The 22,735-nt window shown below is 38.9% G+C and overlaps 5 protein-coding genes across 5 annotated transcripts; all 5 read right to left on the reverse strand.

Moving 5' to 3' along the window:
- Positions 1-78: 78 nt before the first annotated feature.
- Positions 79-4,242, reverse strand: LOC130179712 (B2 bradykinin receptor-like). Its single transcript, XM_056392695.1, has 2 exons — positions 4,045-4,242; positions 79-2,592 (listed from the first exon to the last, which is right to left on the reverse strand). The coding sequence occupies exons 1-2, from the start codon at positions 4,062-4,064 to the stop codon at positions 1,539-1,541; spliced, it is 1,074 nt and encodes a 357-aa protein (XP_056248670.1). The 5' UTR covers positions 4,065-4,242; the 3' UTR covers positions 79-1,538.
- A 2,365-nt stretch (positions 4,243-6,607) lies between these two features.
- LOC130180483 (G-protein coupled receptor 4-like) lies at positions 6,608-7,669 on the reverse strand. Its single transcript, XM_056394031.1, has one exon. It carries the CDS (start codon positions 7,584-7,586, stop codon positions 6,633-6,635), a length of 954 nt encoding a protein of 317 aa, XP_056250006.1. The 5' UTR covers positions 7,587-7,669; the 3' UTR covers positions 6,608-6,632.
- A 1,030-nt stretch (positions 7,670-8,699) lies between these two features.
- LOC130179676 (B2 bradykinin receptor-like) lies at positions 8,700-13,542 on the reverse strand. The gene is made up of 2 exons (XM_056392638.1): positions 13,344-13,542; positions 8,700-11,697 (listed from the first exon to the last, which is right to left on the reverse strand). Exons 1-2 carry the CDS (start codon positions 13,361-13,363, stop codon positions 10,644-10,646), a joined length of 1,074 nt encoding a protein of 357 aa, XP_056248613.1. The 5' UTR covers positions 13,364-13,542; the 3' UTR covers positions 8,700-10,643.
- A 2,975-nt stretch (positions 13,543-16,517) lies between these two features.
- On the reverse strand, positions 16,518-19,185 carry bdkrb1 (bradykinin receptor B1). Its single transcript, XM_056392614.1, has 2 exons — positions 19,113-19,185; positions 16,518-18,675 (listed from the first exon to the last, which is right to left on the reverse strand). The coding sequence occupies exons 1-2, from the start codon at positions 19,128-19,130 to the stop codon at positions 17,584-17,586; spliced, it is 1,110 nt and encodes a 369-aa protein (XP_056248589.1). The 5' UTR covers positions 19,131-19,185; the 3' UTR covers positions 16,518-17,583.
- An 872-nt stretch (positions 19,186-20,057) lies between these two features.
- On the reverse strand, positions 20,058-21,582 carry LOC130179660 (B2 bradykinin receptor-like). The gene has a single exon (XM_056392616.1). It carries the CDS (start codon positions 21,542-21,544, stop codon positions 20,519-20,521), a length of 1,026 nt encoding a protein of 341 aa, XP_056248591.1. The 5' UTR covers positions 21,545-21,582; the 3' UTR covers positions 20,058-20,518.
- Positions 21,583-22,735: the final 1,153 nt, after the last annotated feature.

Here is a 22,735-nt window from a genome sequence, read left to right on the forward strand (position 1 = left end):
TAGTCGAGTTTGAATGTGGGTAACACTTAAAGTCTGTTAAATATTCTGGGAAACAGGTTGACTTTGAGATTTTTATTGTGATTATGATGTACATTGTATTTAAGCAGTCTACGTACAGAGTAATACAGACATATTTCAACAAATGGAGTTACCATGAGAGACTGTCTTGTGGAAAAACAAGGTTGAACCTGACTATATGAAGTTGTGACAGTGATCTGTGATGCACTGAATGAAAATAAAATCTCCTCTGAGTATGAGAACATTAATTGAGTTCTCCACTGACTTACCATTGTGCCTCTGGAACATTAAAATGGGTGCAGCAGAACCAGAGAAATCATCTCATTCCCACATTCAAATGTCAAGACATGTAAACAGACTTTAGTGTATGTTTGGTGCACTTTGACCGTAAAGCAAATATTTATATTTTCTTTTTTTTTTTTTTTGCTTATTTTCAACACCAAATTTCTCATCAGCAGTAAAACATTGTCATTGTTTGGTCACTACTATTCAGGTTACTGTGAATGTGTGACTGAAGTAAACAAACTGTACAAATCAACAAATGTATGCAAATGTGCACACAGTGTGTAGGTGGTAATGCTTTTTAGAGTCAAAGGAAAAGAAAATGCAAGAGTTACAGTGTCAGAGAGAAAGGTTACGGTTAGAGGGTCACAGTAATATTACATGGATATATAATATAGCAGGGTTTGATCTAGCCTTAAAATATCAGTAAGAGCAACACTATCTATGGAGAAATAGATTCAGACACACATAGCCACATGGAACATCCTAGAATTAAAGTATCATATTAAGACTTTAAATACTTTGTTTTCCGCCTCTTTTATACATTACTTCCATTATCTTAGTTTTGTACCCATTACTTCTACAGTATAAAACACAGTGCTGTTTAATTATTTAGCAGTATTATTTTTGTGTTAAGTCTGAAAGCATTTTCAATGAAACAACAGTTGGGGCATAAGTGTTAGAATGGCAAATGCATTAATTTGAGGTCCATATCCTGTAGAGCTGCACCAGAAGTGGTGGCCTACGAAATGTCAACAGGATGTCATGAGAGAGAGAGACGAATCTGAGCCATTGCATTAAAAATGGCCGCACGCTTAGTTTCTTGTGGTCCGTTAACACCACGGAGCGTTGACGTCTTCGGTGTTGATGTCTTGTCCTCCCTCTGCCTTACTTTCCTCCTGAAGTGTTGCCCAGATGAAACAGGCCGGACGCACTGAAGTGAATTTTGAAAGTGTGCGAACACATCTAATCATCAAAGACGTGAGGATGTGCGAGTGTGTCAAGGAAGGTTTAAAACTGGGAAAAGATCCCAGCAAGGTGAGAAGTGTAGTGTGACAGCATACATTGAACACATACACTCTCCCCCCTCTTACCTAAAGCCCTGGATTATGGTCCAACTGGAGCAAATAATGAAAGCAGGAGTGTTCAAACCCTACCATAATGAACAAGATCTAATGGGTAACCCGCCAAAGGTTACGTCATGCATCTAAAATAAACATGCATGCTTATTTAAAGGATCACAGTCTAGCAGATCTGCCTGAGACATCCCCACTTTTATCACTTCTCGACAGGTATGAGCGTACAGAGCTGAGGCTGAGGGTCGATGTTCTCTCAGCGCTCCACTGCTTGAAGACATCCTTTACTTTTTTTCTGAATTTTTTTCCCACAATGACGTAGAGGATGGGGTTGAGAACACTGTTGAAGAAGGCTATGTATATGACGATCAGTTTGGTGGCTTCTATGTGTCTGTGAAGGTCGCACCCTTCCAAGACCTCGGCAGTAAAAAGCATTTCTATTATCTTCACCAGGTGGAATGGCACCCAGCAGATCAGGAATGACAAGAGGACCGCCAGGACCAGAGTGGTGGCCTTATGCTCTGTATTCTGGGCATTTAACCTGTGATTGAGAGCTCGAATAATTTTGAGAGTGCAGAAGGAAATAATGAAAATGGGGATGATGAAGCTGAACGTAATCAGCATAGCCTCAGTCAGCAGCTCTATCTTGATACTTGGGTATTGCATAAAGCATATATATTTATTCGCGCAAGAATTGTATGCCACTTTCCTATACATGAATACAGGAACACCCAGGAGCAAGCCCAAAGCCCACACTAGCAGACAAGCCAGTTTGGCATACTTTGGCCTGCGCATTCTTTCATGGGACAGCGGGTGCACCAGTGCCAAGTAACGATCTATGCTGACCAGAACAAGGAAGTAGATGCTGCAGTAGGCGTTCATTACGATGCAAAGAGCGACTATTTGGCACATGGTACTACCGAAGGGCCAGTTGAATTTGTTGGCTGTATACACAGCCCAGAAGGGCAGAAAGGACGACAGGATGAGGTCAGCAGCAGCCAAGTTACTCAAGTAGATCTCAGGCACAGTGCAGGCCTTCTTGTGGAGACAGAATACCATCACGACAAACAGATTAAACACGATTCCCAGCACAGCGACGATCAGGATATAGACTGTTATCATGAAGGTCCATCCCTTGTTGTCAAAAGAACACGCAGTGGTATTCGTGTTGTTTTGGCATTCCTGTATAGCCACATGGCTGAAGTTTGCAGGGACGCTGTGGAGGAGAGCCGACGAGACAAAACATTAAAACAACACAATTTTAAGGTTACTTTGAAAATTCTCTCCAACATTCTGTTATAATCATATCATGGCATACTGAGAAACCCTGAATTCCGAGTAACACTGTGAAATACTGAGTAGTACTAAAAACTGAATTCATGCTTTTATATAATACTGACTAATACTGAGGAAGAGAAATACTGCAAAATATTTTTCCAGTTTAACACAGTCCCCAGAGATGTCAAGCCATTTTTACAATGAGTCTATCTGGTACCCAGATGCTGCAGCTATTCAAATGAAGACAACTGAAGTTTGACTTCTCACAAAACTCTGCAGACTGTTTATAGTCTGTAATGATGCCAATTAATAGGCTATTTCTATTGCAATTTTCATTAATATACCCTGTTGTTCTATGTTAAAGGATCTTGAATACTGGTTTGAGAGAACACTCACACATTGTTTGGCTTTGAGACTTGGGTTGTAGAGATATGGAAAAAGGAGATTGAGTAGTTTTAGATTAGGATTAAGTTCTTTTTACATGATCAGAGCAACACAATGGCAAATTGATTGATACTACCTGGAATGCAGAATAAACAAAATGTATTATGTTGAATCTATTTCATGAAAATTAATGAAAAACTTTTATTTTGTGAAAAGTGATTTATTATTCTATCTGACTGGCTGCATCTGGCTGACACAACCCTACTTTTTCAATGTGGGCAAAGTGCCAAAAAAAGGTGAAAAATTTTGCTTTCACAAACACTTTATGGTTAAAGAAAAATATGTTGATGACATCTAGATAGAGAGATACTTTATTTATCCCCTACGGGAAATTCATAAATGCACATAAATAGGTGCCTGCTTCTTTTCAGAGTAATAAAAGAAAAACAAAATGTTCTGAGATGAGCCACTGGCCTCACGGGTTAAGGCGCTGATCATGCACTGCAATATTGACATTTCCCATGTGGCTGGGAACCTTCAGTGTAGTATCAATTAAGACTATAGCAAGATCCACTTTTGTTTGGATAAACTACTGTGGTATTTGTTTAGTAATTTTTTGTGCATGTTGCTCCCTACATAAACCACTCAGCAGAGTGCACACGGTACAGAAGATTTAACTGCCAAATATACTAATACTTGTTTATCCAGACCATTGCTTGACACTAAACATGTTGAGAAAAATGCTGTGACATTGCTGGAGTACGGATATTGGCACGAGAAAACCACTGGGTTTCAAAACCTGTATAATTTATCTGAGCAGGCTGTGCACATCTAAATTAAACCCAGATCAGTTTTATGAAGCTTGTTTATATTGTCATTAACAGACAGTGTTGTAAAGCACAAACAATTGCTGATGTTGAACAATATGGAAAATTAAGTCATTGATGAACATTCAGTGACGAATAATGGTAAAAGATAGAAAAGTAATAATGAAACTTATGCATACCTTGTGGTAGGAAGAGACATTCTGTCTGATAAAGTCTAGATGTAAAATGTCAAGAATCCCGTCTACACTCTTGCAGTGCCTTCTGCTCTTTTTCTTCAGTCTTCGACTTGCTCTCCTAAAGGAGTAAGTGATCTGATATCAAAGTGATGTCAGAAATTCTTGGAAATATGAGTTGACATGCCCTGTTGCTCCTCCTTCCCTCTTAACCCCCCCCCCCCCCCCCCCCCCCCCTTCTTGTAGCAATTGTATAAACACCCTGCAACTCTTTTTGCAGTCTTATGATGATTTGTTTTCCAGAGATGTTAATTCTCAACTCATTTTGTTTAAGGTCAGTGTTGTTTTAGAATATGCTTCAACCACATGTGGGACTTTCTAAACAAACGGTGGTGGTATCTACATTGTTATGTTAGAAGATGCAATTAACAATTCTATAGAAAAACAGAGGAAATATATTTTAAGATGTGGGAACATGAGTTCCAGTTTGAGTTTGAGTTTTTAAGACCTTTAGTAAATCACTTTCTGTGTGGTATTAAAAAAATGTCTTTATTAGGCAATGAGTTTCCTAGGTCCTGTAGATAACAGGAGTGACTGTGCTTGCAATAAGTCTGTAGACACTGACTGAAACTTTCCCAAAAAAGGATTGAACAGTGTCCTATGTACACTAAATTTACTGTTGAAACAATCTCACTTTAAGTTCTTAAAAGGTACATCTCCTGGCAGCCCCAAAAGTATTGTATAACATTACTACAGTAGGTGAAAATATAATTTATACTACATTGCAAAATATGAAAGAAATTTAGTGGAGTCAACTAATCTTTTCTCATTAATTTAATATAAATATGTAAATGTTGTTAATTTCATGTTAATTCAATTTAAAAGTTCCAGTTTTAATTTTCAGACCGCCTCTTCTAACCTAAAGACTTGAAATGATGAGTTTAGTGAATTAAACTTAACTTAAAATGATTTACAATGTACCTGCAGATACTGTACAGGAAATTAGGGGATAAAGAAATGGGAATGACATGCACCAAAGGTCAGATGGACATGAACCAGGGATGCGTAGCGCCCTAATCTATAGACCACCGGGATGCCCCTCAAACTTTTTATTCTAACATCAGCAATTGATGTTCTCCTGAGTGGTTGAAATTGTGTCAGTTCACAGAAGAAAGTAGAAATAATAATGATAATAAGGATAATCAAAAACAACACCTTCAGCACAGTGATAAAAGAAACACTGAAGAACATGTCAGATTCAGATGAAATATAAAGACATGAGTGATATGACATTTGTTTCTTTTTCAATTGTAGCAATATGAAGAAAACCAAGACTAAGAGTCTATTGCCATTCTGGCGGCTCTTGTATGTGTGAACATGTTTTTTTTTTTATTAGATTATCAAAAAAAAATTCTTACAAAAATTAAATTTCACACTAAACTGAAGAAAAATAAACATTAGGGTTATGGAAAAAAACTCAGATCGACTTCATGATGTTCCAAATGAGATTTAAATCAAACAACAGTAGGTCATTGTAGCTGTTATTATTACTTGGGTGGGGATGAAATATTACCTGTATATGTACTCCGGACAGGGTTAAAATCACTGACCAACGCAGGTGGTGTTAAAATCAGCCCACATCCTCTATACAGAAATAAAATCAAGCCTGAAGGCCCCACTAGCTGTGGTCGCACAAGCATCTGACCAACACTCATTTAAGTGAAGATTGTGTTGCGACAAAATTACTTCCTGTCTGGAATAAATATTGCCTCTTTCACTTTGCAGAGAGTATGTCTGACCTGTGAAATTGTGAAACTCATAAATATCCAATTAATTTGAGTTAGAGGGTGGGACTACAATCTTGTTAAGGAAACACTGATTGATTGCATTCTTGTTTGTTTAACTGCATGCTCAAAGAATACATACAGCATAATTACTGGATGGATATAGGGCTGGCACTGAAAGTGATACATAGAGAATAAAGACAAGACAAGTTTTTCACAGCTGCTTCAGTGTCAAGGTCCTGCTTTTGTGCATGTCGGCTTGGTGTCATGGTTTACTGGGAGACATGAATTTGTTTACACCTGCACTTTTCCTGCTAGGACAAGTCAAAATGCCTGCTGTTAAAGATATAGTGATTTATCAAACCCATGATCATTTTCAATTTGTGAAATTCTACTGTTAGGTGGAAGCAAGACAGCTGCAGCAACTTGCAAAGCCGCCCACAGTATTTCCTCTCCTGCCTCCCATTTCTCGTCAATCCGACCTTGGCACAAGGGAACTTCATGAAAATCCAGAGGCAATCAGTGTCATGCCAAACGAGAGTGGTGAGGTTGGGCATCCGGTAAAAAGCTGACAACACATGGAAATACACACTTTTACACAAATTCGATAACTCACAGTTCATAGAAACTTCTCTGCATATTCTCGAGTGAAAGAAAACGTATATGAGCAACTTTTTTCCTTTTTTGCCTGCACAGCACAAATGCAGACAAACATAGACCCTCCCTCTGTAAAATACACTTTGACTTGGAAGGAATGGCGTAGTTAGTTAGTGAAATAAGGATGATCACAAAAAAATGAAAATAACTCCATTAGAGAGACCATTTCCTCCACATTAAAAGTCCTCTGAATTTCTCTAGAGCTTTCCTGACTTCGCTCTTAGCACTTTCACTGATTAAACAGTATAATATAAGATCCAATACACTGTTTATGGTTGTGGTGGTGACTGTGACAAGATATGGATCTCTGAGCTTTGTGGCCCAGATGCAGGCTCTGGGCTCGAGTATGGCCCTGAGTAGCATGACAGTCTGGTAGGGCACAAAGGCTGCTGTGTAGGTTAGAAGCAGGGACAACAACAGCAGTCCTACTTTCCTGCGCTCCTCCGCCATGATGGAAGTGCTCTGTTTGAGTGATCGCATGATCTGCTGAAAGCAAAAAGTCATGATGAAGACGGGGACCAGGAAACCGAGGCTGACCCGAGTGAGAGCAAGGTTGGTACTCTCTTGTGTCATGGGTACTCTATCCTCACACAAGTCACTTGAGGAGAAAGCTTGCAGCGCCCCTGTGTGGTCAAGTAAGATAACGTGGATGACAATCTCCAAAACCCATACAGCAAAACTCACAAGTGCTGCTGTCCGCACCTCCCTGACCCAGTGAAACTGGAGAGGATAGACCACTGCTACATAGTGATCAACGGAGATGCAGCAAAGGAGGCCAGAGCCGACGTAAAAGCTGTTGAACATGATCACAGCCACTAGGCTGCAGAGACCGCCACCTATAGGACTCTCCTTGGCCAGTTCAATCCACACAGGAAGAGTAATTGTGTAGAGCAGATCAGAAATGGACAGGTTGACAAGGTAGACTGCTGTGTTGTTCCCATTCCTCATCAACCTCCAGGCTACATACAGAGACAGGCAGTTTGCTGGAAAGCCCACGATGAAAAAAAGAGAATAGGCAGCCAGAATCACACGCTGATTCACTGAGGACTCCATGGTGCAAGAGTGTGATGTACTCAAGTTTGTTTGGTTGAGGATTGCTGAATCCATCCTAACATGATGAGGACCAAACCTGAATGTGAAAGGCAATAGAAAACTCTTGTGTTGTGATGAACTGAGATAAGCTTCGTGATGCAAATAGTTCCTGGCGAAACATGGTTGGTTATGCTAAAAAAATGAAAATGGCATCCAAAGTGGCTTTCAGTATATTTCCACAGTGTTGAAACTCGACACCAGCTAACACAAAGATTAAACTGTGTCTGAGAGTTTGTATAGAATTAAATGGAAATTACACGGCTCTTGAGATTTACATGTTCAAATTCACAACTTTGATTGTAACACGACCCAGATCATCCAGAATTCACTTTTGTATCTCATGAATGATCTCACAACACCCTCAGATTTATCCTGTGAACCTTTGAGGGAGGCCAAACCCCTACGTTGGGAACCACTGGACTAATAATGTAGTTAAAACTTGCTCCACCTCGACCAACTACAACAATAAAACGACACTTACACATTAATGGATCGGTATTAACAGTCTGACAATGTCATACTCTTATATACTTAATATCCGTCATGATGGCAACTTGTAGTACTTCTATGTTTGATCCTATTAAGTGTGTTGATAATACATCTGTACTTTTACTTAAATGGAATTTAAAAGCAGGACTTTCACTTGTATTAGAGTATTTTCTACATTGGACTACTGGTACTGTCACTTATGTATATGATGTGAATACTTCTTTCACCATCGCAAACCAGTGACTACCGGATAGTCTTTATAAGCTGTATGTGCAGCAGAGAACTTTCCAGGAACAGCATGTATTTGCATATAATATCATTCAGGGTTATCAGTGGTATTGTGTTGCGGTGAAGGATTCTGTTAGACTGCGCCTCCAACAGGGAGACCTGGTTTTTATTGTATTAACTCCAATGAGGACTCACCCTTTACTAAATAAAGGCTTGTTGAAGCTGCTGGGGCTGAGGTTCAGTGTTTAAAAAAGAAGAGATATCCATCCAATTACGTCTTTGCAACACAGCAAATGCTCTAACACACGAATGAGTCATAGATAAGGCTTTTTCTTATTTTCAAACTCCTTTTTATAGTCGAGTTTGAATGTGGGTAACACTGAAAGTCTGTTAATTATTCTGGGAAACAGGTTGACTTTGAGATTTTTATTGTGATTATGATGTACATTGTATTTAAGCAGTCTAAGTACAGAGTAATACAGACATATTTCAACAAATGCAGTTACCATGAGAGACTGTCTTGTGGAAAAACAAGGTTGAACCTGACTATATAAAGTTGTGACAGTGATCTGTGATGCACTGAATGAAAATAAAATCTCCTCTCAGTATGAGAACATTAATTGAGTTCTCCACTGACTTACCATTGTGCCTCTGGAACATTAAAATGGGTGCAGCAGAACCAGAAAAAATCATCTCATTCCCACATTCAAGTGTCAAGACATGTAAACAGACGTTAGTGTAAGTTTTGTGCACTTTGACCGTAAAGCAAATATTTATATTTTCTTTTTATTTCTGTTTATTTTTTGCTTATTCCAACACCAAATTTCTCATCAGCAGTAAAAACATTCTCACTGTTAATATCTGGGAAATCAGTAAGTAGATTCTTGGCTAGTCAGTTTTCTTTGATGTTCTATTTCCCAGTTTAACTTGGTAAATACAGAGAAAGTGCAGGGCAACTGTAATATTATTCCCAAGCTATTCCTTGAAAACATTCATTACAGCTTATAGACCAATGTGTTAGTTTGACTTAGACCAACTAACACTGTTGTGTGTGTACACAAAGTTTTCTTGGCATTATTGCCAAGGTATTTCCAATATTTTGTCCTGAACAAGAAGAAATTCTACTTTTATTCATTGTGGAAAAGCCTCATCCAAACTTTGCAATGCTGACAAAAGATTTAACTGCTGCATTTATGCGACTCTGGGTGTTACATTAAGTTGATTATGCAATAGTTTCAAAACTGATTAACACACATACTTATTTCAGAAACAGTGAAGTGTGTTCACACTGTAAAGAGATACCAGCGTGACTGTGTGGGTCACTACTGTTCAGGTTACTGTGAATGTGTGCTGAAGTAAACAAACTGTACAAATCAACAAATGTATGCAAATGTGCACACAGTGTGTAGGTGGTAATGCTTTTTAGAGTCAAAGGAAAAGAAAATGCAAGAGTTACAGTGTCAGAGAGAAAGGTTACGGTTAGAGGGTTACAGTAATATTACATGGATATATATATATAGCAGGGTTTGATCTAGCCTTAAAATATCAGTAAGAGCAACACTATCTATGGAGAAATAGATTCAGACACACATAGCCACATGGAACATCCTACAATTAAAGTATCATATTAAGACTTTAAACACTTTGTTTCCGCCTCTTTTATACATTACTTCCATTATCTTAGTTTTGTACCCATTACTTCTGCAGTATAAAACACAGTGCTGTTTAATTATTTAGCAGTATTATTATTGTGTTAAGTCTGAAAGCATTTTCAATGAAACAACAGTTGGGGCATAAGTGTTAGAATGGCAAATGCATTAATTTGAGGTCCATATCCTGTAGAGTTGCACCAGAAGTGGTGGCCTACGAAATGTCAACAGGATGTCATGAGAGAGAGAGACGAATCTGAGCCATTGCATTAAAAATGGCCGCACGCTTAGTTTCTTGTGGTCCGTTAACACCACGGAGCGTTGACGTCTTCGGTGTTGATGTCTTGTCCTCCCTCTGCCTTACTTTCCTCCTGAAGTGTTGCCCAGATGAAACAGGCGGGACGCACTGAAGTGAATTTTGAAAGTGTGCGAACACATCTAATCATCAAAGAAGTGAGGATGTGCGAGTGTGTCAAGGAAGGTTTAAAACTGGGAAAAGATCCCAGCAAGGTGAGAAGTGTAGTGTGACAGCATACATTGAACACATACACTCTCCCCCCTCTTACCTAAAGCCCTGGATTATGGTCCAACTGGAGCAAATAATGAAAGCGGGAGTGTTCAAACCCTACCATAATGAACAGGATCTAATGGGTAACGCTCCAAAGGTTCCATCATGCATCTAAAATAAACATGCATGCTTAAAGGATCACAGTCTAGCAGATCTGCCTGAGACATCCCCACTTTTATCACTTCTCGACAGGTATGAGCGTACAGAGCTGAGGCTGAGGGTCGATGTTCTCTCAGCGCTCCACTGCTTGAAGACATCCTTTACTTTTTTTCTGAATTTTTTTCCCACAATGACGTAGAGGATGGGGTTGAGAACACTGTTGAAGAAGGCTAAGTATATGACGATCAGTTTGGTGGCTTCTATGTGTCTGTGAAGGTCGCACCCTTCCAAGACCTCGGCAGTAAAAAGCATTTCTATTATCTTCACCAGGTGGAATGGCACCCAGCAGATCAGGAATGACAAGAGGACCGCCAGGACCAGAGTGGTGGCCTTATGCTCTGTATTCTGGGCATTTAACCTGTGATTGAGAGCTCGAATAATTTTGAGAGTGCAGAAGGAAATAATGAAAATGGGGATGATGAAGCTGAACGTAATCAGCATAGCCTCAGTCAGCAGCTCTATCTTGATACTTGGGTATTGCATAAAGCATATATATTTATTCGCGCAAGAATTGTATGCCACTTTCCTATACATGAATACAGGAACACCCAGGAGCAAGCCCAAAGCCCACACCAGCAGACAAGCCAGTTTGGCATACTTTGGCCTGCGCATTCTTTCATGGGACAGCGGGTGCACCAGTGCCAAGTAACGATCTATGCTGACCAGAACAAGGAAGTAGATGCTGCAGTAGGCGTTCATTACGATGCAAAGAGCGACTATTTGGCACATGGTACTACCGAAGGGCCAGTTGAATTTGTTGGCTGTATACACAGCCCAGAAGGGCAGAAAGGACGACAGGATGAGGTCAGCAGCAGCCAAGTTACTCAAGTAGATCTCAGGCACAGTGCAGGCCTTCTTGTGGAGACAGAATACCATCACGACAAACAGATTAAACACGATTCCCAGCACAGCGACGATCAGGATATAGACTGTTATCATGAAGGTCCATCCCTTGTTGTCAAAAGAACACGCAGTGGTATTCGTGTTGTTTTGGCATTCCTGTATAGCCGCATGGCTGAAGTTTGCAGGGACGCTGTGGAGGAGAGCCGACGAGACAAAACATTAAAACAACACGAGCATTACAACAATTTTAAGGTTACTTTGAAAATTCTCTCCAACATTCTGTTATAATCATATCATGGCATACTGAGAAACCCTGAATTCCGAGTAACACTGTGAAATACTGAGTAGTACTAAAAACTGAATTCATGCTTTTATATAATACTGACTAATACTGAGGAAGAGAAATACTGTAAATATTTTTCTTGTTTAACACAGTCCCCAGAGATGTCAAGCCATTTTTACAATGAGTCTCTCTGGTACCCAGATGCTGCAGCTATTCAAATGAAGACAACTGAAGTTTGACTTCTCACAAAACTCTGCAGACTGTTTATAGTCTGTAATGATGCCAATTAATAGGCTATTTCTATTGCAATTTTCATTAATATACCCTGTTGTTCTATGTTAAAGGATCTTGAATACTGGTTTGAGAGAACACTCACACATTGTTTGGCTTTGAGACTTGGGTTGTAGAGATATGGAAAAAGGAGATTGAGTAGTTTTAGATTAGGATTAAGTTCTTTTTACATGATCAGAGCAACACAATGGCAAATTGATTGATACTACCTGGAATGCAGAATAAACAAAATGTATTATGTTGAATCTATTTCATGAAAATTAATGAAAAACTTTTATTTTGTGAAAAGTGATTTATTATTCTATCTGACTGGCTGCATCTGGCTGACACAACCCTGAACAAAATAAACACTAAGCAGAGAACAGGTTGTATGCAGATGTGAGACACTAACCAGACTACCATTGTGCCATAAATAATTATTAGAATTTGACTGATTAAGATTAGTTGTAGGACCTGCTTTGTGAAAAAAAAACAAAAAAAACTCAACCCCCCCCCCCCCCCCCCCCAAAAAAAAAAAAAACCCACACTATTTCAATGTGGGCAAAGTGCCAAAAGGTGAAAACTTTTGTTTTCACAAACACTTTATGGTTAAAGAAAAATATGTTGATGACATCTAGATAGAGAGATACTTTATTTATCCCCTAGGGGAAATTCATAAATGCACATAAATGGGTGCCTGCTTTTCAGAGTAATAAAAGAAAAACAAAATGTTCTGAGATGAGCCACTTGCCTCACGGGTTAAGGCGCTGATCATGCACTGCAATATTGACATTTCCCATGTGGCTGGGAACCTTCAGTGTAGTATCAACTAAGACTATAGCAAGATCCACTTTTGTTTGGATAAACTTCTGTGGTATTTGTTTAGTAATTTTTTGTGCATGTTGCTCCCTACATAAACCACTCAGCAGAGTGCACACGGTACAGAAGATTTAACTGCCAAATGTACTAGTACTTGTTTATCCAGACCATTGCTTGACACTAAACATGTTGAGACAAATGCCGTGACATTGCTGGAGTACGGATATTGGCACGAGAAAACCACTGGGTTTCAAAACCTGTATAATTTATCTGAGCAGGCTGTGCACATCTAAATTAAACCCAGATCAGTTTTATGAAGCTTGTTTATATTGTCATTAACAGACAGTGTTGTAAAGCACAAACAATTGCTGATGTTGAACAATATGGAAAATTAAGTCATTGATGAACATTCAGTGACGAATAATGGTAAAAGATAGAAAAGTAACAATGAAACTTATGCATACCTTGTGGTAGGAAGAGACATTCTGTCTGATAAAGTCTAGATGTAAAATGTCAAGAATCCCGTCTACACTCTTGCAGTGCCTTCTGCTCTTTTTCTTCAGTCTTCGACTTGCTCTCCTAAAGGAGTAAGTGATCTGATATCAAAGTGATGTCAGAAATTCTTGGAAATATGAGTTGACATGCCCTGTTGCTCCTCCTTCCCTCTTAACCCCCCCCCCCCTTCTTGTAGCAATTGTATAAACACCCTGCAACTCTTTTTGCAGTCTTATGATGATTTGTTTTCCAGAGATGTTAATTCTCAACTCATTTTGTTTAAGGTCAGTGTTGTTTTAGAATATGCTTCAACCACATGTGGGACTTTCTAAACAAACGGTGGTGGTATCTACATTGTTATGTTAGAAGATGCAATTAACAATTCTATAGAAAAACAGAGGAAATATATTTTATGTTGTGGGAACATGAGTTCCAGTTTGAGTTTGAGTTTTTAAGACCTTTAGTAAATCACTTTCTGTGTGGTATTAAAAAATGTCTTTATTAGACAATGAGTTTCCTAGGTCCTGTAGATAACAGGAGTGACTGTGCTTGCAATAAGTCTGTAGACACTGACTGAAACTTTCCCAAAAAAGGATTGAACAGTGTCCTATGTACACTAAATTTACTGTTGAAACAATCTCACTTTAAGTTCTTAAAAGGTACATCTCCTGGCAGCCCCAAAAGTATTGTATAACATTACTACAGTAGGTGAAAATATAATTTATACTTCATTGCAAAATATGAAAGAAATTTAGTGGAGTCAACTAATCTTTTCTCGTTAATTTAAAATAAATATGTAAATGTTGTTAATTTCATGTTAATTCAATTTAAAATCTCTAGTTTTAATTTTCAGACCGCCTCTTCTAACCTAAAGACTTGAAATGATGAGTTTAGTGAATTAAACTTAACTTAAAATGATTTACAATGTACCTGCAGATACTCTACAGGAAATTAGGGGATAAAGAAATGGGAATGACATGCACCAAAGGTCAGATGGACATGAACCAGGGATGCGTAGCGCCCTAATCTATAGACCACCGGGATGCCCCTCAAACTTTTTATTCTAACATCAGCAATTGATGTTCTCCTGAGTGGTTGAAATATGTCAGTTCACAGAAGAAAGTAGAAGTAATAATGATAATAAGGATAATCAAAAACAACACCTTAAGTACAGTGATAAAAGAAACACTGCAGAACATGTCCGATTCAGATGAAATATAAAGACATAAGTGATATGACATTTGTTTCTTTTTCAATGGTAGCAATATGAAGAAAACCAAGACTAAGAGTCTATTGCCATTCTGGCGACTCTTGTTGGTGTGAACATGTTTCTTTCTATCAAATTAGCAAAAACATTCTTTTCTACAAAAATTAAATTTCACACTAAACTGAAGAAAAATAAACATTAGGGTTATGGAAAAAAACTCAGATCGACTTCATGATGTTCCAAATGAGATTTAAATCAAACAACAGTAGGTCATTGTACCTCATATTATTACTTGGGTGGGGATGAAATATTACCTGTATATGTACTCCGGACAGGGTTAAAATCACTGACCAACGCAGGTGGTGTTAAAATCAGCCCACATCCTCTATACAGAAATAAAATCAAGCCTGAAGGCCCCACTAGCTGTGGTCGCACAAGCATCTGACCAACACTCATTTAAGTGAAGATTGTGTTGCGACAAAATTACTTCCTGTCTGGAATAAATATTGCCTCTTTCACTTTGCAGAGAGTATGTCTGACCTGTGAAATTGTGAAACTCATAAATATCCAATTAATTTGAGTTAGAGGGTGGGACTACAATCTTGTTAAGGAAACACTGATTGATTGCATTCTTGTTTGTTTAACTGCATGCTCAAAGAATACATACAGCATAATTACTGGATGGATATAGGGCTGGCACTGAAAGTGATACATAGAGAATAAAGACAAGACAAGTTTTTCACAGCTGCTTCAGTGTCAAGGTCCTGCTTTTGTGCATGTCGGCTTGGTGTCATGGTTTACTGGGAGACATGAATTTGTTTACACCTGCACTTTTCCTGCTAGGACAAGTCAAAATGCCTGCTTTTAAAGATATAGTGATTTATCAAACCCTTGATCATTTTCAATTTGTGAAATTCTACTGTTAGGTGGAAGCAAGACAGCTGCAGCAACTTGCAAAGCCGCCCACAGTATTTCCTCTCCTGCCTCCCATTTCTCGTCAATCCGACCTTGGCACAAGGGAACTTCATGAAAATCCAGAGACAATCAGTGTCATGCCAAACGAGAGTGGTGAGGTTGGGCATCCGGTAAAAAGCTGACAACACATGGAAATACACACTTTTACACAAATTCGGTAACTCACAGTTCATAGAAACTTCTCTGCATATTCTCGAGTGAAAGAAAACGTATATGAGCAACTTTTTTCCTTTTTTGCCTGCACAGCACAAATGCAGACAAACATAGACCCTCCCTCTGTAAAATACACTTTGACTTGGAAAGAAAGGCGTAGCAAGTTAGGGAAATGGGATGATCAAAACAATATAGATTAAACTAGAATAATTAACCGTGATTGTTCATGTTATTAGATTAAGATAATAGGGCCCTGGAAATGGATGTCAAGTGGGAACATACAGAAGGGCAAATGGCTTCCAGATAATGAGTTACACATGAATACTGTAGAGATGTTACCACTGCTAAATGTCAAACTGATACTTTAATATAGAAACATAACCTCAAGCTTATCAGATAGATGTATGTGAGAATTGCTGATTATAAGATTTCGATAAAAACATGTCAACGTGCACACAGTTGGTATGGTAAGATGCTCACGATATAATGTTAGCATACTAAGGCATTTTTTAATTGATCTCAAAATACAGTAGCTAATGATGGCAGAATTGCAGTCATTACTTTTAGAGGTATTCTCTAATGACAGGAAATATTGCCAAGTGGAAATGTGGTGGTGGTATGTGCTTTGCAATGACATGTCGGGAAATCGCAAAGAGTTTTTTGCGTCATCCAAGTTAAAATAAATAAATGCTGGCTAAACCATATCCTCCATAGTTAATGTTACCACGCCTTTCCAAATTTTCATTAATTCTCCATGGATGCTTTCAATAGAAAAACATGTTTGGACAACCACCACAACAGTCACAATTATGATTTATTAGCAGCATTTTCACTTTTACATTTTTACAAAATATTTTTTTAAATGTTTTGAGAAAGAGGATGAACCAACTAACAAGCAAATCTGTCTGAGGTAAACTTCTGACAACCCATGAAAGAGCAATGCAAATCATGTGGGACAGGTTCTCTGTAACTAGTTTAACTGTAACTTTACAAAGTCGTCATGGTTATAGAGAACCCGCTAGAATTGCACTATATAATACTTGCAGTCAGAAGTATCAAAAACTACAGTAACTCAAAACTGCAATAATCTAAATTCATCAAGTTGGACCCATTTACACCTACTTGGACTTTACAAAAGAGGTCTTTTGGTAAAGTATGAGTTTGAGGCAGGTTACTGTACGCCTTACATCATGCCTCTGCATTCAGGATTAATGTTTATAATCGTACATCACTTGTTCAGTTGAGATGATCCCAAATTATTCCAGTAATACACAAAAATGAGTCACGATAAAAAAGTAATAAAATCTGATCTTGTAAAGAAAGACTGCCATAATTTCTGTATGTACAGTATGTCACTACTTGAATAAATGTTTTGTCAACATGCAAAAATATACTGAACATTGTGAATAAACACAAAGTTTGTGGCTGGCAATTCTTTCATATTAGACTGTTCAAAGAACACACAAGGAAAGACATTAGAAGACAAATTCTAGATACAAGATCAGAGAGACCAGGTTTTCTTTTGTGTGTTTAACATTTAAACACAAGTCATTAATAATAAGGCCATGTGACAGTTAACAGAGACAGATTCAGATACATACTGTGTCCACAAAGTAAGACATAAGTGCCACTACAGAGACTGTAAACTGTAATCCGATTCCATTTCTCCTACAGATTACATCCATTTTCTCTGTTTACATCCTTAACTTTCATAAAGCACAACATTAAACATAATCTGATAGAGCTTTTTAACTATATAAGAGCATTTTTATCATATTAAGTCTCATGGAATAACATTTTGAGTCATATCCTGTAAATCCACTTTACCCATTATCAGCAATGGAAGTGGAGGACAGCATCTCAGAGAGTAAAAGTTACATCTGATCATTTGCATTAAGAATTACCAGAGTCTTAATTTGCTCTGTTCTGTTGATGTAAGTGGATGCAACAGAGCGTTGATATGTGGTCATGTCTGATCCTCTGCGATGATACCTAGTCTTCCTGTAGATGGCGATAACTTTCCTCCTAAAGTGTTGCCCTGAGAGGACATACAGTAGTGGGTTGAGGGTACTGTTGACGAAGGCCAGATACACTGAAATGTCATGTCCAATATTGAGAGTATGAGACCACAGCGTCTCATCCAAAGCTTGCAGGTCACAGAGTGTGTCGAGGAAGGTGAATATCTGGAAAGGACCCCAGCACAGTAAAAATAGTAGTGTGACAGCGTACACAAGTGCAGTGGCCTTTGTATCATGAGTGTCATTAAAAGCTACACTCTCCTTCCTCTCAGCTAAAGCTTTGATTATGTTCCCACTGCTGAAAACAATTACCAGAACAGGGAGTACAAAGCCCACCAAGTTCAACAGAATCTGATGGGCCATCTTCCAAGAGCTATCATGAGTGTAATCCAATATACAGGATGTTGTACCATACTCCTCCAAGAACTTCACCTTTCTGTGAACCATAGTTGGCATGCTCAGTAGGAGCCCTAATATCCACAGGGAGAAGCAGGTCACCTTGGCATAAAGTGTCCGCCTCAGCCCCCTGGCCTTCATGGTCTTCACAAGTGCTAGGTAGCGGTCGATGCTAATCATGACTAGGGTGTAGATGCTGGTGTAGAAATTGATGATGATGAGAGAGTTGACGAGTTTGCATAAGACATCTCCGTATGGCCAGTTGAAGTCGTTGAGGATGTACATTGCCCAGAAAGGGAGGCCGCACAGGAGAATAAGGTCAGCCAGTGCCAGGTTGCTCAGGAAGATCTCTGCTATAGTCAGACGATCCTTGTGGGCTACAAACACCGCCAGAACAAAGCTGTTAAGGAGAAGGCCTAACAGGCTTAAGATGAAGATGTATGGGGGAATGACAGAGTGGACGATCTCCCAGACTGGACCCACTGGCAGGGATGTTGTGCTGTTTTCAGACCACAGTGTTGCCACAGTAACAAGCTTCGTTGGCTCCATGGGCTAAGACATGAAATTTCAAACCCCATCATTAAAATGCTGTTGTTTGATTCAAAACACACAGTGTTGTTGTTTTTAAACCTGCTGCATTAAAGATTAAAACTGAATCTTTATAGTTCATAATTTCCTATTCACACATAATGAAATAAATAAAACATGAAAAAAAAATTATACATCAACAATAAAAATGTTGCTGATGTCATGACGTTAGTTCAGTTCAGCAGCTTTAGTGCTGATGAAACAGACACTTACACATTGTCATGCATGATTTGTGTTCCTAAGCTTAACAATACTTAAAATACTCAAACAATTCTTATTCTTGCACATTCTTTCAGTTCGCCTTGGTAAGACCTACTATGTTGTTACCATTAGTACTTTTAAAGAACAGACTAAGACTCAAAACGCAAAAAAGCAAAGGATGCAAAATGAGATGTTCTTACCGTACGTTTCATGAACATGTTCCTCCTGTTGTGAAATACTATTGATAAAAAAACACGTCTGGAACAAGGCTCATCTGTGTACACTGAGCCCGTAGGAAGAGTACACACAAGTTTCTTTTGTATACATAGTTGCATTCTTCCACACCCTTGGCCTAGGAGTTCAATATATCAACTTGTTTATGAAAGAGTCAAAATCCGGCCTGTGCACATTAGACACAAGTTGAAACTGCAGTGCACTAAATGTTCTGGAGAGGAGCCCAAACTGCAGACGGCAATGCACCAAATGCGTTGACTTCATCAAGACTAGATCGTCTTACTATGATTTACAATTTTAAGTATTATTTTATCAATGAAAATAAAACTGGCTCTTTTTTCTTGTCTGCAAGGTCAAAGGAAAGATGACCTCACTGTATTATGTGCAGTTCATAATAATATAGTAAACATCCATCTGATTTAACTGAATAGCAGGATTATTTCCTGTTTATACATTCTCTAATACCTCTCTCTAGGTTTTGATGTTGAGATGTTGTGAATGTTATACTTTGACGTAAGCACTTATAACTGATTTATCTCTATCTAATCCATTTATAATTTATTTTTAATCCTTTCCTAATCTGTTTTCAATTTCATCCTTACGCAAGATGATAAAATAGCAACAATTACACTCAATAACTTAAATGGCTCAAAACCAAGTAACAATCAAACTGGATAGAATACAAAGTGTAAACAGAACTTTTTTTGTCAGTATAAAATCGCTAGTTGAGGCTGTGTTATACCTTTTATGGTCAAAATGATAACAGCACACTTGATTTATTCCATCCAGTCCACTAAGACATTCTGAAAGGAAACCTGGCTCATCTTCTTCCAATGTGTAAGCAATCCTTTTTCATCAAAACAGAGACATCCAATTCTTGTAATAGTCACAGATTGTACTTTATTGAGGAAAACAGCACTCACACATTGTTAAAAATCTTAAATGACGCTAGCATCATTTATTGAAGCCTTAGTGGACAATTTGTCATGTGGAAGGAGAAGGAAATGCCGGCACCCGCAATGGAATAGTCTGTATTTTAACCTGATTGCTTGATTACTGAGGAAGTGCATCTGTGAATGAGCCACACCTGGGGGAGTGGCTACATGTCATCAGAAACAGAACAACAAATAGTAAAAATAGTCAATAGAATATTTCCATCAGAAAAAACATCAGAAAAACATTCAACAGTTGCACATATCCAGATTAGAGCCACAATTTTGTCACATTTTGAAAAAGTTTAGCTAACCAGCTACAAGCTATGCTTCATATTTTCCGTATATATAGGTTACCAATGTCTTCAACTAACTCTGATATTGCATTTAAATTAAACTAATTTCTTGAACAACAAATTTTCTGTCTGTGTAGATGAGCTTTAGATTTTTGTACTGTCAGTTTGTTTAGAGTTGAGATTAGCATTGGAATGAGGAGACTTTCCCCACTGCCTTTTCCTCCTGCACAGCACTAGTCTAAACAGATCCCTTGCCCTCTGCTTAAAATGCTTTCCCACAATCACATACAGGAAAGGATTCAATGAGCTGTTACTGTAGCCAAAGTAAGTAGCTAACTGGTTGCCAATGTCCAGCACATGTGCCCATGTGCATCCAGAGATGACTCCATAATGATCCAAAGTATCCAAGATGATCAGAACTTGGTAGGGCAGCCAGCAGAGGATAAACACAGCCAGAACAACAAGGATGAGATATGCTGCTTTCCTCTCCACACTTCCTCTGCTGCATTTTCTCATCCTCTGGCTGCTCCGAATGACTTTAGTGATGTGGTAACTACAAAAGGATACGATAGGAACAGGGATAAGGAAGCCTACTATGCTGACAGTCATGTTGTAGCGCAGTCTCCAGCCTTCATGGGGGTACGCTAAGTAGCATGCATCAATCCCCAAATGAGGGAAGAACTGCACAGAGCGGAAGAGGATAGCAGGGAAGCTGAGCAGGATTCCAGCAATCCAGATACCGACGCAAATCCCACGTGCCCAGAAGGCCCGTCTCTCCCTCCCCTGGGACAGCGGTCTGGTGAGGGCCAGGTATCTGTCCACGCTCACAAGCGTAAGGAACAGCACACTGCAGTAATAATTCATCCCAATGACTATATTGATAAATTGGCACATGGGTTCTCCAAACCTCCAGTGGAACCTGTCGATAATGGTTGCCACCCAAAATGGCAGACATGAAACCATGAGAAGATCAGCCACTGCCAGGTTGCAAAGGTAGATGTCGGCCACAGAGCTGTGCCGCTTCTGGAGACAGAACACGCAAAGAACAAATGAGTTGCCGATCACTCCAAGAAAGCAGATGATGGACATGTAGGCCGGTTGCATGGTGTAAACCCAGTCCCATGCATCTGTGTGGTTGCAGACAAGCTCAGCTCTTGTGGCATTCTCCATAAGTCACTCATCCGCTGAGTCGGGGATCACTGCGAAAGCTGCTGCACAGTCATTTTTAGAGGTAGAAAAAGGAGGGTGTGGTCAACACGAACACATACCAGTAAAACCTTTTAACTGTGTCAACACAGGTTTGATGTAGGTGTTGCTACCTTCACGTCATGATCTGAGTTCTAAATGTGAAGGCATAATTGATTTAATGGAGTGTTGATAATGGTGGTTTATCGGTCAGAGCACACAGCACACACATGCCATCATCAAAGAGTGGAGTCTTAGCAGCAGACACTGTAAGGAGCAACACAGGCCACACATTTATACCTGGATGGACACACACGAATACACAGTGACAATTTATATATTAAAGTTCAACTAAAATTTTCTCCTCGCTTTTGTGCAAGGAAGTTTAAACTAAACTTATACTGCAGACACAGCCATTTTTCATGAGAATAACACTGTTTTTGGACTTTGTGGAAACAGTGTCTAAGGTTCCATCCTCTTGATGGATGTTTCTCAAGGCAGCTGTTGAATGACATTTGAGGACACTGTCATCTTCTGTGATGTGCCACGTGTACGCCATCATCCTGTATAGTCGAGACTTTTTCAACAAGCACACATACCTTAGCATGGGTTATATACTGTTTGTGATTTAAGTCATCCTTTTATTTGTTTTAATTGTTTTTTTCCATTCAGAGAGCAGAAGCTATTCAGCTGCTTTCTGTCCAAGTTGTATCAACTCTTGCTAAGTAATCAGCTGCTCCTGCACCCTCGGTGTTGTGTTCATCCTGCATTATGTAAAGAAGAGGGACTGGCAAGCGTAAACTGTCTTCCTTTCATGGGGTGACTTGTCAGCACTCACAGCAACCCATCTGTGTCGAGATTTGAAGCAACAGGTAACGCACGGAGCAAGGGAGGAAAGTATGGAAAACAATGTAAAGTATGGGAACCTGTTCCCACAAAAATGAATAGATCTTAAATTCCTTCTTTTTCTGAGGATATGTATACAGTATACTGATCCCTTATTTCAATCTCATTCAGACCCATGCTTTTGAAGAAAGAAGAATATATTCCAGATTTGAAAGAAGAGAGTAAAAAAACATGGTGTCATTATCCTAACAGGCCAACAAAAATACATGAAAACAGGTCAAACTATGTATTTTTGGCCTATTCCGTTTGGCCATTTGAGGTAACTTTGTC

The sequence above is a fragment of the Seriola aureovittata genome, chromosome 13, assembly GCF_021018895.1.
Source record: "Seriola aureovittata isolate HTS-2021-v1 ecotype China chromosome 13, ASM2101889v1, whole genome shotgun sequence".
NCBI lineage: Eukaryota > Metazoa > Chordata > Actinopteri > Carangiformes > Carangidae > Seriola > Seriola aureovittata.

What these genes read in the sequence shown, in the direction of transcription:
- LOC130179712 (XM_056392695.1), bottom strand. Translation starts at nt 4,064, where the DNA reads ATGTCTCTTCCTACCACAAG. An exon ending in ATGTCTCTTCCTACCACAAG is followed by an intron (nt 2,593 to 4,044) that starts GTATGCATAAGT and finishes TCTCCTCCACAG; the next exon opens with CGTCCCTGCAAACTTCAGCC.
- LOC130180483 (XM_056394031.1), bottom strand. Translation starts at nt 7,586, where the DNA reads ATGGATTCAGCAATCCTCAACCAAACAAACTTGAGTACATCACACTCT.
- LOC130179676 (XM_056392638.1), bottom strand. Translation starts at nt 13,363, where the DNA reads ATGTCTCTTCCTACCACAAG. An exon ending in ATGTCTCTTCCTACCACAAG is followed by an intron (nt 11,698 to 13,343) that starts GTATGCATAAGT and finishes TCTCCTCCACAG; the next exon opens with CGTCCCTGCAAACTTCAGCC.
- LOC130179660 (XM_056392616.1), bottom strand. Translation starts at nt 21,544, where the DNA reads ATGGAGAATGCCACAAGAGCTGAGCTTGTCTGCAACCACACAGATGCA.